Below are 19,750 nucleotides of genomic sequence, written 5' to 3'. Positions count from 1 at the left end.
TAAGTCACATTAAATTTGTCTATGAAAACTATTTACGGAGCATTTCTAATTTATTTTAATGGTCCACTGTGTAGACTTTTAGCGGCATCCAGTGGTAAAATTGTAAATTGCACAACTCACTCCTTCCTTTCGTAAAGCATAGAGAAGCTACAGTGGCCACCGCCACAGGACAAACATTTTATCGTCTGAGACAACATAGTGTCTAAACGCGCTCTATAGACCAGTTTGTCTGTAGGGCTTCTGTAGAAACATGGCAGTGACTTTCATGTAAGGGGACCCGCGGTGTATGTACAGTATTGTGCAAAAGTCTTAGGCCACCATGCCAGAATCAGATTTGTTGTTTTTGCAATGTTATAGTGATCATATATAATTATTTCTCATTGTCTTTAATAGAATACATCAAGAAAATACATGAAATGTGTATATAGTATTAAAAACTGTATTAAAATGTAAACTGATGTGTCAAGTTTTTAGGGTAAACTCTCCTTCCACTTGAGATATAGCAGGAAACTGCAGGATCTCTTAAACCTAAATAAAATTTAATCCTAATTTTTTAAAGAAATTAGTCTTTTTCCTTCATTCTGCTCAAAAACGCTCAAGATGTGTTTAGTGGCAAGAGAGTTCACACTAAACACAGACGATGCCTAAAGAAGACATTTAGTCCTGAAAATTTAATTTATTATTTGTTTGTACATATTTCCTGTATTTTCTGTTTGTATCTTAATAAAATAGACTGAAAAATAAACATGGATAGACATTAAAACTTCTAAAACAACAAGTCTGGTGGTGGTGGCCTAAGACTTTTGCAAAGTACTGTAGATAAAAATGGCTTATTTAAAGGTAATAAAAAATACAGTTTATTTTGTAAGGTCTTGATACACCACTGATAATATATTTGAAGAGTTTGGTTCCCAAAAAGCGATAAACACCATTTTTGAAAAAAATAAGTTACTGCCAAAATCAGTATTATACAGGGAGCTACACTGCGACCAAAATGGTCGCATATGCGACCTTTTGAACTGCCGTTGCGACCCTAATTTTTAATGGGTCGCAAATGTGCTACCTAATGTTTTAGACAATATGCTATGATTTACTATGAGCATTTATTAAAACAGAAATGTGGATTTTAAGAATACGTTTTATAACGTGCTCTGAGCCATCAACACGTTGGCTTCATTTTGCGTGAAAGCACGTCGCGTCTCTCCCTATCAGTGTGCGTTTGCGTGCTCAGCTGTTTCTCAATGAATTAGGTGCGACGCAAGCGCAGTGTCTTCCATGTTTCTGAACTTGAGCAGAGGTCTTTCTTCACTGAGGATGCGGGACCCGTATGGTTCCGGGTTTATATTTAAAATGGTCTGTCGGGTCCGGTTCGGTCCTAGTTTAATTACTTTGGGTCCCAAGTCTGATTAATATTGTGTTTATAACCCGAGTCGATCAGAAAACGGCCATGATCGCTACCGCGCTAAAGCTCGAGTGCAGTTTCAGCGTGCCTGCGGTTTCTATGGCGATGGTTCTTGTTACGACCACGCGCTGCATTTTCTTTCTCACATTTTTTTAATAATCTTATTATTAATAAACCATATCTTTTCTAAAACCATATCCATATTAAGTTTGCACAGAGATTGTAGCAAAAAGCAATGCTAATGTCAAGCCAATTGCACTGAACGAGCAAAGCAATGTAAAGTCTGTCACCGGGACAGCAAGTAGACTTTTAAATCTGAAATAATGAGTGGAATAAGCTTTTTAAATCGGCAAGAGAGAAATAGAAAGATAGAGCAGAAGCAGTAAAAGTGCCTATCTAATAGAAATTATAACCATTATAACATCAGTCATAACATCAGTCACATTTATAATCTATAGACCTGCACTGTCTATTAATATACTATACATAGTATTGTATTATATTGAGTTTGATAAAAGGGGTCTAATTGCTTCATATATCAGTGCAAAAACAGTAAGTGTTTTCGTGGTGCTTTGACAAACAGTGTCAGCTTTGTTAATGGCAAAGAAAGTTTGGAGTGGTTAGATTAATGAAATATAATGTGAAATTAATATTAATTTTCAATGAATCAAAGTATTGTGTTGTGTCACACATTATTAGTTCTACGTCACATGTATAGTAGACCATTATTTGTCAGTGGGTAATAATTGCCCTTTTCACCGGCTACCACCACCAAGTAAATTTCAGATCTGTGGGAAACACTGCAACGTTTAAGAAAACAAGGCGGCATGTGGTTTAAAAGATGGCAAGTAAAATAAAAAGTTTCATTATTGTTCATTATTATCCAGAGCGCCTTAATATAACTTGAAAAAAATATGTGCGACCAAATCATATTTTGCGCCAGTAACTGAAAAAGTTGGTAGCGCAAGTGCCACCAGTGGAAAAGGTTAGTGTAGTTCCCTGTTATATCAGGTCAGTATTTAAAAGTAAATTGTTAATTTTACGCAAAATACAATATCCGCGTGTTATTCTGTCATCTTTTCTCCCTTTTTTCCCAAAATGCGATAAACGCCACTCCTCCTTTTCTACAGAATGCAATAAATCCGCTCCACAAATTACAACGCACCATTTATGCATAGTATATTACATTTATGTCAAGAGATCCTCCTAAAAGTTACACAATGCACCTTTAATGTATAGAATATACTGTTTTACCCTTGTGTTAGACCTAGACCTCTTTATAAAGTATAAATGTCATTCAAAAAAAAACAAAATGTTGGCAAACAAATTTAGACACACCTTAAGATCAAAAGGTTTTTTAAGACGATGAAAAACATTTCAGTCAAGTATTTCTAAACTTCTGAACAGTAGTGTGTGACTACAGATGTTTTAATGGTTTACTTTTTGATGGATGGCTATAGAGTGACAACAGTCCTCTCCATCATTCTCACCATGAACAGGTGCCGTGGGCTCGTAGATCACTCTGTAACCTTCCAGCACTCCATTGGGCTGCAAAGGTGCACCCCACGACACATTCAATGAGCTCCCTGTTACCTCCGAAAACAAAACATGACTGGGAGCTCCGGGAGCTTGGGAAAGAGAGAGATAGAAAGAGAGATTTTATAAAAACAACATAAACCTCAAAATATTAAGAATAACATGAATGCGTACAGTAATGCACTTACAATACAATTGTGTCAAAGTTATATTTCTCAATAGGTAAAGATTAGCATAACTAATGCAAACCTCATGGGTTCGATCCCAGAAAACACACATGCGCAAATGTATAGACTGAATGTACTGTAAGTCACTTTGGATAAAAGCATCTACCAAGTGCATGAATGTAACAATTTAGTGGTTTTACTTTTATAAATCCAAACCCGTTTCTATTTGCCAGAGCTAGTATAGAGACTCGTAAGAGCAACAGGCTCTGTATTTAGTTTTAACAGAAGCATTAGAACCAGCTGAGTGAAACAGTTTGACAATATTTTGAACACGAGCGTCTTGCCGGCTGGCATATCTGCCTCCAGGCGAGCATAACGGTGCACCAGCGGGACTCACCAGCCTGCAGCGTTCGTCCTTTACGGGCGGCGCTGAGCGGGCCGTCCCCCGCCGCATTAAACGCGGAAAGTTGCACGAGGTAGGTGGCATATGACGTCAGATTCTTCAGGTGCACGGATGTATCGGGAACAAACAAGAGCAGCTCCTTTTCCGTCTCATTCTGCTTATCCTTTTCCCAGTAGTGGATCTGTGGAACGTAAGATTGTGTTACTTACAAATACAGGGAGCAATATTTGTGGAAGCCGAGACGTTCCATAAAAGTGCAAAATATCAACAACAACAGCCGATTATTTAGACTGATTTCTGCCAATACCGATAGTTTGGCGTTTATATATAAACTTGCATTAAAGGACAACACCACCATTTTTCAATATTTTACTATGTTCTTACATCAACATAGACAAATTAATACATCCCTATCTTTTTTAAATGTGTGCACTTCGTCTTTGCACAGCGCGTCGTGAATGTGTTAACATTTAGCCTAGCACCATTCATTCCTTAGGATCCAAACAGGGATGAATTTAGAAGCCACCAAACACTTCCATGTTTTCCCTATTTAACCCTCTGGGGTCTAAGGGGTTTTTAGGGCCCTGGGGAAGTTTTGACATGCACTGACATTTGTGCTTTTTTCAGTTGCTTAAAAACATATTAATGGCAAAAGTCTCATAACACTGCGTTCATCACAAACTGGGCTACAATATCATATAATCAACATGTATGTACATGTTTGTATTTTTGAGAGAAAAATGTTTATCCGTGGTTTTTGAAAAAGCAAAAATTTTAAGTCACTGATATAAGTCCACAAAACTAATTCTAAACATGTTTTCCCAAGACTTTTCAAAACAGGATCTAGTAGTCTAGAGTTTTTTCTTCAAAATGATGTGAAAATCATTCGGCCTACTCATTCACATAAAGCAAGATTTTGATTTACAATTTCTAAGACACTTTTGCTTGGGAAAGGCTGTATGCGTGGAAGCAGGAAAGCTCCTGAATAATCAGTGATTGACAGCTGAGAGACAAAAGGGTTGCATAATGAGCCACATAATGAGCCTTGTGGGGATGTTCAACAGGAATGTAACTTTCTCTGTAGTAAAACCATGATAAGGTTTACTTTTCAATATAATGTAAATACACACACATTATATATATTTATATATATATTTATATTGATATTATATTAATTTCACAAGTATAAGTTACCTTTTAAAAACCATAGTAGCCTAATCATGGTAAAGGTACTGTTTGGCCATCGTAAAGTGAACACAGGGTTTGTGTTTGGTTGGCCAGCGAGAGGTTTACTTTTGTGCAGTAAAAAGCTCAAAAGAACAACTGCCTATCGTTGTTTGGACTCTTATTTGTGTTTTTGTAATCATTATAATAGAAACACAACAAGGGACAAGCGTGATAAACTTATCAATGTTTGTTTACAGCCGCCGCCATTACCTCACATGTTGATCATGAAAGCAGTAAATGTGTGCACATGCGAGTGATCTTGTGTTTAATAAACGTGCTGTGCTGAGATATACGCTTAGACGCAAATAAATAAGGATTGTACTGTTTGCCGTCGCGTATTTTATAAGAATACCAAAAAGCGCGTCGATATCCTGACTCGTGTGTTTGTGTATGTGCGTTTCCCATCGCGTGAACTGTTTGACAGAAGACAAAGAAAACACTCGCGCCTGGAGATAGTGACACACATACGCAAGTAAATGGATATTGTTTACAATCGCGTATTTTATAAGAGTACCAAAAAGCGCGTCGAGTTTCCTGACTCGTGTGTTTGTGTATGTGCATTTCCCCTCGCGTGAAATGTTTGACGGAAGAACAAAGAAACACTCGCGTCTGGAGATACTGACACACATACGCAAGTAAAGAAGGATTTGGATGTCATGTTTTGGTGCAATCGGATAAAACAACAAGGAATAAGAGACTGGGTTGCAGAGTGATTGAAAAATAAAGAGTTTGCGGCGCCCGCGCCGCAGCCGACCCCAGAGTGTTAAAGACTGTTACATGAGTAGTTACACGAGTAAGTGTGGGGGCACAAAATAAAACGTGGTGATTTTTTAGCGGATAAAAAATGAGAACTATGTTGTATGGCGGAAGAGCACTTAGTTTGCAGCACTTCGACCTTATTTAGTGCCACCATGCTTACTCATGTAACAGTCTTTAAATAGGGAAAACATGGACGTGTTTGGTGTCTGCTAAATTCATCCCTGTTTGGATCCCAAGGAATGAATGGGACTAGGCTAAATGCTAACACATTCACGACGCGCTGTACAAAGATTAAGTGCACGCATTGAAAAAAGATAGGTATGCATTCATTTGTCTAAGTTGAGGTAAGAACATAGTAAAATATTGAAAAAATGTGGTGTTTTCCTTTAACTAAATTCTAAGTATTACATTTTCATTTTATTAATTCATTTATTGACCATTTATAGACGGTTTCATTGGAAGCACGTGATACACGTCTGGATCCGAACCTTACTTCCGGTTTCGTTTTTTTAATGGTCTAAATAGTTGCTAAACTGATCTCTTGAACAAATGCCTCGTCGAAAATAACAAATGTTTTGGTTTCCTAGGTAATCTATGTGTTGTTTTTTTGCTTGTTATATAAATAAACTACGTTTAAAGAACTTTGTTGTTATTTATTCTTAGCTGAGTTTACCGGAAGCTACGTGCAGCCACTTGTTTATGTTGTTACTGCTGAAACGGTCTATATTGAACATTAAATTAGGGATGTTTATATATATTCTATACACAAAGCTCAAATTCATTGCATTTTCCTGTTCTCTTTTGACTGACAGGACCATTGGCCATGACTATCGGAAAAAATGTGCTTTTATCGGCCGATACTGATTATTGGCCGATGTATCGGTGCATCTCTAATAATTAAAGTGACACCATGTAATTTTTCAACCTTCATAATAAATTTTCAAGACCCTTGTGATAGTACCTCGACTTTAAATAGGTTGAATGACATGTCTACCATAGCCTGACGGGGTCTGTATCACTTTTACTCGTATTTTAAAACTTAGGGTTTCTGGTAGTAACCAGAGCACAAAAAAAACTACAAAATTCGACTGCTTTACGGCATACGTCACTTCCTCCACACAATTTGTTTTTAACGTGAATTTTGCTGGAGGCTTACTTAAGGAATGTAGAGAGCAGCTATTATTGTGTGACTCTGTGGCGCAGTCTTTAGTGTCACGGACCTATGACACGGGCGACCCGAGTTCGATTCCTCTTTAAGGCAATTTTTTTATATAAACTCTTGATTCATACATAAATGCGATCTTCTTTATAAATGACGGCGATTATCTTGCATATAGTTCCCTGTATTCACATGCGGTGTTCGCGTATTTACCTTTCTTTTACTGTGTCTATGATATTTACATTCCAATCCAGGATGCAATAGCAGTCAAACTTGCTCAAACTCACACAGTGTAAAACCAAACCCTATTCATTCACCAATCAGATCCGAGCGTTTCTCTCTTCCTCATTTGCTGCGTTCCGCTGTCACTCGCGTGACGTATTACAAAGCGGCAGCCTTTAATTCTGCTTGGACCACATCGGTTTACTTGGATTTGGAGCGACAATTTTCACACAAAAGAGAGGAAAAACGAGCGCCATTGCGGAAAATCCTGGTGGCGAGGGAGAGAGAGCGACGATGCAACAATATTTGTTTGGGAAAAGGCAAGGAAATACTTCTGGTCGTTTTTCAATTGGAAGGCTGCAGCCTCCGGAGGTCAAATATGCAGGCTGCATACGTCATCAAGCCTGGTTTATTAAGGTAAACTGAGCATTACATTCGCAAGTCATAAGCATACTGCAACAATTTACGATTAAGTAAGTATAATAGTCAACTTTGTAATTGTTAATATTGTGAAATAAGACAGTCTTGATGACGTATACAGCTTAGAAATACGACATCTGGAGGCTGCAACCTTCAGATTGAGACATGGCTTCTGCCACAACGAGTTCCTCATCAGAAAGTTGTAACATGACTGCGTTTCTCCCTGTTGTCTCAAAATGTTGATCATTTAACGTTTTAAGGGGCGGTTTCCCGGACAGGGATTAGACTAGTCCTAGACTAAAACATTTTTAAGAGCTGTCCAAACTGAAAACAACTTGCACTGACATATCTTAAAATACATCAGGGCCCTTTGTTTTGCCTCAAAATGCATACAGGTAATGTTTTTAGTAAGGCATGTTTGTTAAAACTAGTTATATTTCCTAATTAAACTAAGGCCTAGTCCTGGATTAAAATAATCCCTGTCCGCGAAACCGCCCCTAAATGTTTAGTTTTTAGTTTAGTTTTAAGGTTGGCCAGTTCCTTTCCTTTGCGACAGTGCTGCGGCGCTTGTGAGCTCTAGGGGCGCTAGAAGTGAAAAATACATGTCTAGCACCCCCTAGTGGCCAAAAAGTTTCATGGTGTCCCTTTAAGAATTTATTATTATTATACATTATACAATAATTATTAATAATAATAGTAACTGGACACTATGTCAAACTTAAGTTCATATTTCATGACTACATACGACCTTAAGGTGAGATAAGTATTTTAAAAGGTCTAGCATTATTTGTTTGAAGAAGCCACTGTGAAATGTTGTGTCTAATGCAATGATATTTATTCTAAAATGTATGTTTACATGTTCAAAATAAGTTTTATGGCCATAGTTTATTTATTATGCACAGCATAATAAGATCTGAATAGGATATGAATGAGTACTTCATGTTTATACTGAGAATATAAAGATTTATTATCAGTTCCTGTTCAGCTGTCCATGAAAGACAGACGTACAGATGGCGTAAAAACAAAATGAGGATGGAAGCTAATATAGTGAAATCAACAAATGACTGTCAGATAAAGGATTAGAGACTGCAAATGAACTTCAGTATTTATGCGGGCAAACAGATGGAACGCCTAACTGCATTTGGAATTACTTTTTATCCCGGTTCATGTCGGGATTCCAACTAAACATTTATAGATTACGCATTTTTATGCATGAAAGTATTGCCCCGTAGTGTAAAATTTGACAACACGGTATAAAGCACAATATGTGCAGGCTGGTCAATAGCTGCTAGAGTGAAAGATGAGAAGAATTGTTTTCTCTCACAAACATATCGTTTCACTTCAAAACATTTATATATTAACCTATCAAAGTCATTACTTTATTGATGGATGGATGGACTACTTTTAACCCCTTTAAGATGACACTACAGCGTTTTAATATAAAATTAATTTGTTTGAAGAAAGGAAGTCATAAACATCAATGACTGTACGAGTTTCTTTCTCCTGTTGAACACAAAAGAAGATATTTTGATAAATGATGTTAACCACACAGTTGACAGTACAAATTGCCTTCCATAGTATTTGTTTTCCCTACTATAGAAGTCAATCAATTGTGTGGTTTTACCATCATTTATCTAAATATCTTCTTGTTGTTCAACAAAATAAAGAAACTCATACAGATTCAGAACAACATGATGGTAAGTAAATGATGACAGAATTGGGTTACTATCCCTTTAAGAAAGAAATTATGTATATGTATGGTATATATGTATATATTTTTTCTGCCATAAAAACATGTTGCCTTACACACTTTTTTGTGTACTTTTTTGTGTTAGCAAGTGTAAATATTTAAACGCCATATTCATTACGGGTCACCTTGTATCCCTGAATGTTCCCGTTCTGTGTCTCTACGGGCGGAGGCTGCCACTCGACGTCCAGCTGAGAGGAGGAAACAGCTTTCACCTGGATGTTCTGGGGGGATACTGAAGGAGCTACAAACACACACACACACACACACACACACACACACACACACACACACACACACACACACACACACACGAAATTACTATTTTAGATTCAAATATCAAACAAATCAAACGTGCATGTGGGGGATGAAATGTGTCATAGCACGAAAGCCATTAACATCATGCACCGTCTGCCTCAGGTGAAGGGTAAATGACATTTCACTGTGACATAATGGACAGTAACTAAAGTCAAAGGAAATATAGCTTCAGTGATTTATTGAAACACATGATGTGGAAACTGTAATGCAACTGTAAACAGGCCGCCATATAAATCAATAAACATGCATGAGATTTTGTACTAATTCTGGTTGAAATTATTTAATGCGAAAAAAGAAATTTAAAGCTGCAACGTGTGTTCTCTTGACAGAAATGCAATATAATATACATAACTATATCATCAGTGGTGTATAAAGATCTTACATAATAGTGTTGGGCGATATGCCCCATTTTGAAATCGTCCTATTGTCAGCCTGTGAGATTGCAGATACACGATGGGGGGACAGGGCAATAGTTTACTCATTTATTTATTTGTTCATTTTTTATTCACTTATGACAAGTCTCTTGATTGGTGGACAAAAAAGAAGCTGATTTACTCTAAAGGGGATCGCACACCGGCCGCGCAGCTCAGCGCCGCGCCAAGTAGCGTCTAGGAGAACTCGGAGGTATTGTAAACCGGAAGTGCACATTAAATAGCGCGAGCTTCGTCAGATAGCGTCTACTTCAAAATGCAAAATATACGTTAGCAGCCAAAGTTAATCCTTAATGATTTGGGACAAATATTATGTTATTTAATGTTAAACTATGTGAGTGGCGCTGTGTGGCGCGACAGGGATTTGAACAACTTCCTGAGTCACAGCTGGGTGGCGCGGACAAGCGCCACCAGGCGGCGCCGGTGTGCGTATACTCATAGAAAGCAATGTGTTTGATTTTTTTAGAACGGCGCGGCGCTGCGCGGCGCTGAGCTGCGCGGCCGGTGTGCGATCCCTTTAAGAGCAACACTTTTTTATGATCACAACCTTCTTAAAACTAATGCCATTAATCTGAGCGGGCCATTAAAGACCAGGCGCTTTAAAATTTCGTGTGAGTCCGAGTCATGCGCATTACAACTTCAGGTGCATGCAGGTCTGAGCAAAAGTCCAGGTGCGTGCGAGAAGGAATCAGCGCACGCTACAAGCTATTTCACACAAAATGAAGCCCACACCCCCTCTCCTGCGAGGAAAAGCACACAATGCGTATGTTGATGTGAAACTATGATGATAATAATAATAACTATCACCAACTATCGTCATGAAAGCCTGCTATCGGCCATATGTCTGACGATCGTTGATACATGATAGTATTGTATAGATAGTTTTTTTTACCTTACTGTGCGCTCACACCAGACGTGGCAGAGGTGTCAAGCGCGAGTGATTTACATGTTAAGTCAATGCAAAGACGCGAATAGGCATCCTGTGGCGTTACGTGCGAATGGCGCGGGAAATGCGCGCAAATATTTGAGCCACGTTAACCAAAAGTAGTGACATGATTACAGGAAGCAAGCGGAGTTGCAGAAGCCCCTCCCATGACGTGAATTTCCACGTGAATGTCTCGAATGACTAGAATTTCACATGCGGCTTTCAAGCGAGTAAACTCAAAATGTTCATCCCGATAGAAACACATTATACCTTTAAGGAGATGTGAAATTAGCCCATCTATGTAAGAAATTGGTTGCCTGTGACAATGGTTAAAAATAAAGAGTTTAGTGGTCATTATACAAATCGACCAATCATAATAAGTATCTAAGAGAGACCTGTAGACATTTGTGAACAAATAATGCCTTTATAAACGTTTTTTCTGTTGTTTAAAATATACTTTACTAAACATTTTTTACCTCATTGGTTCTTGTGTATCCCATAATGAAACCTGCATATAACAGCGAGATCCGGCATTATCGACGTCCCACCATGCTTGAACGTATCACTCAGATTTGCATATTTACATTTTAATGTAAATATACTCAAAGGCTAACTAAACTCAAAATATGAATCACTTTTTTTACAAACTCGCTTCACTTTAATTTGTTTACCAACAATTTTTTTCAATGATGGAGCTTTGCCATTTTTGCTCCCAAATAAGATAACACGATGGCATTTTATTATAAAATTATACACTGCAAAAAATAATTTTCAAGAAAAAAAATCTTAGTATTTTTGTCTTATTTTCAGTAAAAATATAAAAAATTCAAAAATTAAGTTGTCCTTTAATACACATTATAGGCAGTGAAATGCAACTGTATTATTTACCCCATTAAACCTTTACACAAAATAGCTCTTTAACTCTTTCCCCACCAGCGTTTTTTTTAAGCTGCCAGCCAGCGCCAGCATTTTTCATGAATTTCACAAAAGTTTAATGCCTTCCAGAAAATGTTCTTCTTAAAATATATAAACATACAATATATTAAATGAAAGAACAGACCCTCTGCTTTCAAACAAACAAACAAAAATGTTTCATCCTACCTTCATTAGTTTTCTTTTATCACCTCTCAAATATTGGTAGGTTTCTTCAAAAACAGCAAATTTTGAGCAAAAAGCTGAGATAATAAATTTTTGTGAAAGACTTTTAAAAGAGATCAGATTCAGAACGATCCTCAAAACTTACACGGACATACAGCTTTTGCCCTAGGGCAATACTTCCAGGTTTATAAGTTGCGTAACCGTGGGTTCACACAAGCTGCGTTTAAAGCGTCAAATTCGTGTCTACCGCATCTAGTTTGCCGCTTTAACATTTTGAGTTCACTCGCTCAATTCGCGCGTGAAAGCCGCGGGTGAAATTCTAGTCATCGAGACATTCATCTGGAAATTCGCGTCATGGGAGGGCCTTCCATAGGCTTCTGCGACTCTGCTCGCTTCCTGTAATCATGTCACTACTAGAGCAAGCTCCTGATTGGTTAATGCGGCACAAAAATCCGCCAAAGTTAAAATGTTTCAATTTCCTGCGCCATCTGCGCGAACTAGACGCGCGAATGAGGAGGAATCGCGTCTATCCGAGACCTCCAGATGCGCGTCAACGTGTCTTTACATTGACTTAACAATGAAATCACTCGCGCTTGACGCCTCTAGCGCGGCTGGTCTGAACGCAGCATAAGAGCACCACTTGGTGGATAATGGCAGTATTGCGGAAAGCCGGAAATACTCGTCAATGGCGGCGAAAGAGTTAATTAAATCATGTATGGCTCTATTTAGGCACTAAATCCTAATGCACATATGATATTTTGACACATTCGATTTTTGTTGTCCTGTTTATATTAAAGGAATAGTCTACTCATTTTCAATATTGAAGTATGTTATTGCCTTGGCTGGGAGTTGTTGGTGCATCCCTCTGTCGTCTGTGTGCGTGCGCGTGGGCGCTGGGGCGCGCTGCGACGCTTCGATGGCGTTTGGCTTGGCCCCATTCATTCAATGGTGCCATTTGGAGATAAAGTTGGAAGTGACCAAACACATCAGCGTTTTTCCTATTTAAGACGAGTAGTTATCCGAGCAAGTTTGGTGGTACAAAATAAAATGTAGCGTTTTTCTAAGCGGATTTAAAAGAGGAACTATATTGTATGGCGTAATAGCACTTTTGGGAGTACTTCGACTCGGCGCAGTAACACCCTCCCTCTCCCATTATGAGAGGGAGAAGGGGAGCGGACTTTTCAGGCGAGTCGAAGTACTCCCAAAAGTGCTATTACGCCATAAAATATAGTTCCTCGTTTTATTTTGTACCACCAAACTTGCTCGTATAACTACTCGTTTTAAATAGGAAAAACGTTGATGTGTTTGGTCACTTCTAACTTTATCTCTAAATGGTACCATTGAATGAATGGGGCTAAGCTAAATGCTATCGAAGCGTCGCAGCGCGCTCCGGCGCTTGCGTGCACGCACACAGATGATAGAGGGATGTGTCAACAGTTCTTGGTTAGGGTAATAACATATTTTAATATTGAAAATGAGTAGACTATTCCTTTAAAATATGAGATAAACAACTAATAAAATAATATCCAGCCAAGAAATAAAGGTATATTCCATGAACACGACTGAAATATTATAGATTATATAATCCAGACTAAAGTCTCATTCTAATAATGAGATTAGGAGCATTAAAGTTTGATTTCAATCATTGATTTCACATTGATTTTAATCTTTGACATGACCTTACTCAGTCTATATTAAAGATATCAAGGTTATTTTTCACAGAACAATATTCATATTATGTAGGATGATTTATGTAAAAACATTAAATCACAAGGCTGGGGTTTTTACAGAGGGGGTCACATATTTTTGTTAGCTTGTGTAGCAGGTGCAAAAGTTTGAGAAAGTTGGCTTTCTATTCATCCTTAGTGTGTTAGTTTTTAATAAGGTCTCGAAATCTAACTGACTCATTAGGCCTTCATCCAAGTCAGGTAATAATAGTTTTACATCTTAATACCTGTAAATTCTCCAAGTTTTAAACACTCAGGGTATTGTGCTGGCACTCAAAAGCTCGGGCTCTCTGTGCAGATGAATGAAGATCTTGAAAATAATTGATTTTCACAAAGAGGAAGGCTATAAAAATATCTCATGTTAGCAAGTACCAAAATAATGTAAAGAAATGGAAGTTGAAAGAAACTGTTGAGGTGAAAAAAAACGTCTGGTAGAATCCAATTCGATCTTATAGCCAATGTCTAAAGTATAATATAGGAAAATATAAAATAAGATAGGATAGGATAAGGTAGGATATAGAATAAATAGGGTGGGATAAAATATAAAAAGAATCGGATAGGAACGGATAAGATGTTAGATAACGAACAATGGATTCCAACAAATCCTCCAAGATGATATCCCACAGTCAGTGAAGACCCGAGACTGAAAACAGGTTGATTATTTCAACCAGACAACATGGCTCTAAATCGACCCTGAGCTATCTTAAGAAAGGAAAGATTAAAGTTTTGGAGTGGCCTTCACCGTTCCCAGACTTGAATGCTATTGAAAATCTCAGGGTAGATCTCGAACATGCAGTGCATGCTAGATGCTGTAACAATGCTCCTGAACTTAATGCACTCTGTTAAAAGTGGGGAATGAATCCAAATGACAAATAGGTTGAGTGTTGGCCGGCTACATTTAAAAGCGGCAATCTTGCCAAAAGAAATATTAACCGGCTGAAAGGGTTCTCATTATTTTGCACCTGCCACATTTACATCTTGTTTACATGAGTTTAATACATTCACAATAATATAATACCGCTTACACTATACGCTATATCAGGTCTCGCAAAATTTCAAAATCCCTGGTAGCCCTTCGGGCACATGCTCTTGCCTGATATGAAAACAAGTAGCCCAAATAAAAAATACATTATTTTTAATGTAGAATATTAATCAATCTTGGATTTCCAGAGATTGCTTTGTGTGTATGTGTCTGCCGGTAAAGACACGAGAGAGAACTGAATTTTGTATACGTGTTGTCGGAAATGCTCCTCTCCTCTGAACCAGTGGCGGCTAGTGACTTCTTTTTTTTGAAGCGCATGTTGCGAAGTTCGTCACAACATGTATGTAGCTTGTCATGTGTGTGGTTCGTCATTTCAAAATATGTGTTCTGCGCTTTGAGAGATCGTGTGTGAATCACGTGTCATGCCAAAATAGGTGCCTGCTGCCTTGAACTTGAAAGGAGACGCTTGTCGCCAGATACTCGCACAATCTCATGCGTACTGTTAAGGGAGTGTATTGCATGTATTTAGGGAACGTGAGCGTCTCTTTTATCATAAACAGTTTTGAGGTGTCTCCAGCAGGCACTTATTTTTACAAAACACGTGGATCCCTCCACACGCACGACACATATTTTGGAAAAGGGAACCACACACGTGACAATCCGAACACTTATTTTGAATTAGCGCATCCTTGGAAGTGCAGTCACGAGCCGCCACTGTTCTGAAGGTAGCTTGCCAGTACAGAAATACTCAATCCTTACCTCAAATGTTGGGGCTATATTTTGTCATACCAATCCTTCACAATAATATTTCATTTATCCTGAGCTACAGCAAATTGCACTTCTCCGCTCTTTGTTCTTGTCTCTTTGTCTAACAATTCTCTTCATTGCGCATGCAATCTAAATCACGTTTAAGCTTGCTGTGGACCATTTCACTTGTTACGTAAAGACAGTAATGACTGTCAAGGCGACGTTGGATGAAATTGTGCGTAACAGGCCCAGAGCATCAATGACAAATCAGTACTGCCGCTACCTGTACAGTTGGTGCAATCGCGAATGGATAGCGAAATTAACTGCGAGCGCACATTCAAACGCAACTTCATTTGTTTCAGGAATTGTCATGATGATATCGAATATTTTGAATGATTTTGTTTAACGAGTGTTGCTTTTTTATAGGGGTGCACCGATATATCGTCCGATGATGCTTGCTATGCTTCTCAATGAATTACGGTGAAATGCCGCTACATCCAAAAGCCAGGGGGCGCTCTCGTTCAGAAACTCAATATGTGCAGACAAGTAACTATACAAACGCAGCTATAACACACAGCTCCAGGAAATGACTTAAGGATATATTTCAGGTATTTTCATTAAAATAAAGAATATGTATAATGATTATGTTTGACGAGTGTTGCTTTTTCAAATGCATGTTATAAACGACTCAAACTAACAGTGATTTCAGATCGATAAGGACTTATTGATCAAAAGCCGTAGTACGTGAAATAGCTGTGAATAATATAGGCTGTGAGATTAAGAAAAGTTATCAGCCACGTATTATTTGTGTATATCAGCATTTATCGCTTACACCCCTACTTTTTTTTATAAACGCCTCAGATTCATAATGATTTTATATTGATAAGGACTTTCTACTGACCAAAGCGGAGATAAGAGCTTGATAAAAATGCTCATTTACAAGAAAACAGACGCAGTCAGACGCACTTACATACATACAAACACCGGGCTCGCAAAATCACTAGCCTGACATTCACAATAGCCCCGAGATGTTGGACTAGCGATTTTGCGATCCTGGTATATGTATGTATGTTAGTCCGTCTGACCTCGTCCGTTTTCTTGTAAATGAGCATTTTTATCAAGCTCTTATGTTTAGGTTCAGTAATTTCACTCTAATGGCAATGAAAACGTTATTAGTCAATAACTCAATAACTCAATTTTACTCATTTGTCATTCACAGCAAAACCCTCTAACTGTGCGTTCACACCAGCCGCGGTACAGGCAGCAAAAATGCACTATTTGCGCGTAGTTGGACACTTGAGTTTACTCGTTTCATTCGCGCGTGAAAGCCATACGTAAAATTCTAGTAGTTCGAGACATTCACATGGCAATTTGCGTCATTGGAGGGGCTTCTGCGGCTACGCTCGCTCCCTGTAATCACGTCACCACTAGAGCAAGCTCCTAATTGGTTAACACGCGGCGAATATCCACCAAAGTTCCGATTTTTCAACTTGCACGTTTCCTGCGGCAACGCTCAACTCGCCCGCACCATCCGCACCATGCCTTTCGTGCATAGCGCGCCACAGGATAACTATTCACATCTTTGCATTGACTTAACATGTAAATCACTCTCGCTTACTGCCTCTTCCGTGTCTGGTGTGAATGCCACATAAGTACATGCAACAATATCCACTTTCAAAAAAGTCTGTAGTCACTCTTCACTGTCCTGTCTGAATCAAGGTAAAAGGCTCAAAAATGTGGTCAATATCCTAATATATGGTAAAGACATTTGAAATCTGACGTACTTCCGTGCACTTTGAAGACCTCATTAAAAAATCATCACAGTGATTTTGCCAACAAATTGGCATTTTATGAATGGCTTAAGGCCGGGATTAAGCGAATATGAAGCATCACTTTGTTAACACCCCAGTATTTTTGCAAGGGTGAGCTAAATTTATGGCAGGCTTGTGGTCGGCGTATGAGAGCTGTCATATCTTAAAAAGCCATAAACACATACCTGCTTCTCCTACAAACACCTCAACAGGTGAACTTGAGGGACTCTCTCCAACAACATTAAATGCTGTTATGACAATCTCATAGCGCCGGTACTTGAGGAGTTCTGAAAAAAACAATAGATTTATTAAAACAGATTAGATAGGTAGATTATAGATAGATGAATAGATGGATAGATGGATAGATGGATAGATAGATAGATAGATAGATAGATAGATAGATAGATAGATAGATAGATAGATAGATAGATAGATAGATAGATAGATAGATAGATAGATAGATAGATACCGGTAGATAGATATTGAGGATAGATTAGGAAATAATAAGCTCTCAAACAAAAACTATCAAAGTACTAGTTCAGAGAAGCACAGCTAGACAAAAAAGTAAGAATAAAGGGATTTTTTAAAACTAGGCGACAGGAAAAAGAAGTAGATTTGAGATGAAGGGTATGGAAATAAAGAAGAAAAAGACCAAATAGATTTAGATTTCTTTCCTCACAGCAGCTCATGACAAGACCAGAGGCTAAACAACAAAAACATGAAGACTAAAGAAAGTGTTTGTTCTAGAGGTAAAGCAGATTAGAGGATTGAACCGTCAGTTTGAAAGCCTTCGGGCTACAATGCCACTTTGTTAACACTTCAAAGTTAAAGTCAACTATTAAAACGGCTCAGCAATTAAAATAAAATGAAAACATACTTACGTGTTAATTCAAATTCGGTTAATGAAGGGCTGCTCACTGTCTTAAAAGTGCTCTTGGCTGTTTGAGTAGTGAAATAAAGCGAGAGACAGAGGGAGAGAGAACGAGAGAGGCGTTTTACAAGAGACACTGTTTAAAACGCCTTATAAAACAATGACAAAATAGATTCATCATAATAAGCATTATTATTAGTATTAAAACAATACATTTTTTTATTCAGATCAAAACTCTAGTAGTGATTATAGAGACAAAAATTATAAACAGACAGAGACAGAAAAAAGAGACAGACAGACAGACAGGCAGAGAAACATATACAGACAGACAGATAGATTAGAAAACACTCAAGTGGACAGACAGTGAGACAGATTGGTAAGCAAACCTATGGACAGGCAGACAGACAAACAGACAGATAAGCAAACACATAAACAAGCAGACAAAAAATAGACAGACAGACAGACAGACAGACAGACAGACAGACAGACAGATAGGTAAGCAAACACATAAACAGGCAGACAGACAGATAAGCAAACACATAGACAGGCAGACAGAAAAATAGACAGACATACTGGTAAGCAAACTTATGGACAGACAGACAGATAGGCAAACACATAGACAGGCAGACAAAAATAGACAGACATACTGGAAAGCAAACTTATGGACAGGCAGACAGACAGACTGGTAAGCAAACACATAGACAGGCAGACAGACAGATAAGCAAACACATAGACAGACAGACAGACAGAAAAATAGACAGACATACTGGTAAACAAACCTATGTACAGGCAGACAGACAGACAGACAGACAGACAGACAGGTAAGCAAACACATAAACAGGCAGACAGACAGATAAGCAAACACATAGACAGACAGACAGACAGACAGACAGAAAAACAGACAGACATACTGATAGCAAACCTATGGACAGGCAAGACAGACAGACTGATAAGCAAACACATGGACAGGCAAGGCACTCAGACAGACAGATAAGCAAACACATAAACAGGCAGACAGACAGATAGTCAAACACTTAGAACAGCAGAGAGACAGATAGACTGACTGTTAAACAAAAACTTAGACAGACATACAGAAATACAGACAGACAGCTTGATAAGCAAACATTTAGTTAGGCAGACAGACAGACAAACTGGTAAGCAAACACATAGACATGCAGACAGACAGATAAAACACTGAAGTGGACAGACAGAGAGACAGACAGACTGGTATGCAAACACATGGACAAGCAGACAGACAGATAAAACACTGAAGTGGACAGACAGAGAGACAGACAGACTGGTATGCAAACACATGGACAAGCAGACAGACAGATAAAACACTGAAGTGGACAGACAGAGAGACAGACAGACTGGTATGCAAACACATGGACAAGCAGACAGACAGATAAAACACTGAAGTGGACAGACAGAGAGACAGACAGACTGGTATGCAAACACATGGACAAGCAGACAGACAGATAAAACACTGAAGTGGACAGACAGAGAGACAGACAGACTGGTATGCAAACACATGGACAAGCAGACAGACAGATAAAACACTGAAGTGAACAGACAGAGAGACAGACAGACTGGTATGCAAACACATGGACATGCAGACAGACAGATAAAACACTGAAGTGGACAGACAGAGAGACAGACAGATTGGTATGCAAACACATGGACATGCAGACAGACAGATAAAACACTGAAGTGGACAGACAGAGAGACAGACAGACTGGTATGCAAACACATGGACATGCAGACAGACAGATAAAACACTGAAGTGAACAGACAGAGA

General features: G+C 38.4%; 1 protein-coding gene across 3 annotated transcripts in view; it reads right to left on the bottom strand.

Moving 5' to 3' along the window:
• sdk1b (sidekick cell adhesion molecule 1b) overlaps positions 1–19,750 on the bottom strand; it is a 373,118-nt gene that overhangs the window by 14,150 nt on the left and 339,218 nt on the right. For all 3 annotated transcript variants that reach the window (XM_073866164.1, XM_073866162.1, XM_073866163.1), the window contains 5 exons: positions 17,963–18,019; positions 17,267–17,368; positions 9,171–9,286; positions 3,503–3,689; positions 2,893–3,030 (listed from right to left, as the gene is read on the bottom strand). In XM_073866164.1, the coding sequence (XP_073722265.1) occupies positions 2,893–3,030; positions 3,503–3,689; positions 9,171–9,286; positions 17,267–17,368; positions 17,963–18,019 (600 nt within the window). The remainder of the gene's footprint in view (positions 1–2,892; positions 3,031–3,502; positions 3,690–9,170; positions 9,287–17,266; positions 17,369–17,962; positions 18,020–19,750) is intronic.

The sequence above is a fragment of the Misgurnus anguillicaudatus genome, chromosome 3, assembly GCF_027580225.2.
Source record: "Misgurnus anguillicaudatus chromosome 3, ASM2758022v2, whole genome shotgun sequence".
Classification (NCBI taxonomy): Eukaryota; Metazoa; Chordata; class Actinopteri; order Cypriniformes; family Cobitidae; genus Misgurnus; species Misgurnus anguillicaudatus.
The sequence above is the reverse complement of the archived record's forward strand: the minus strand, read 5'-3'. Positions and strand labels throughout refer to the sequence as shown.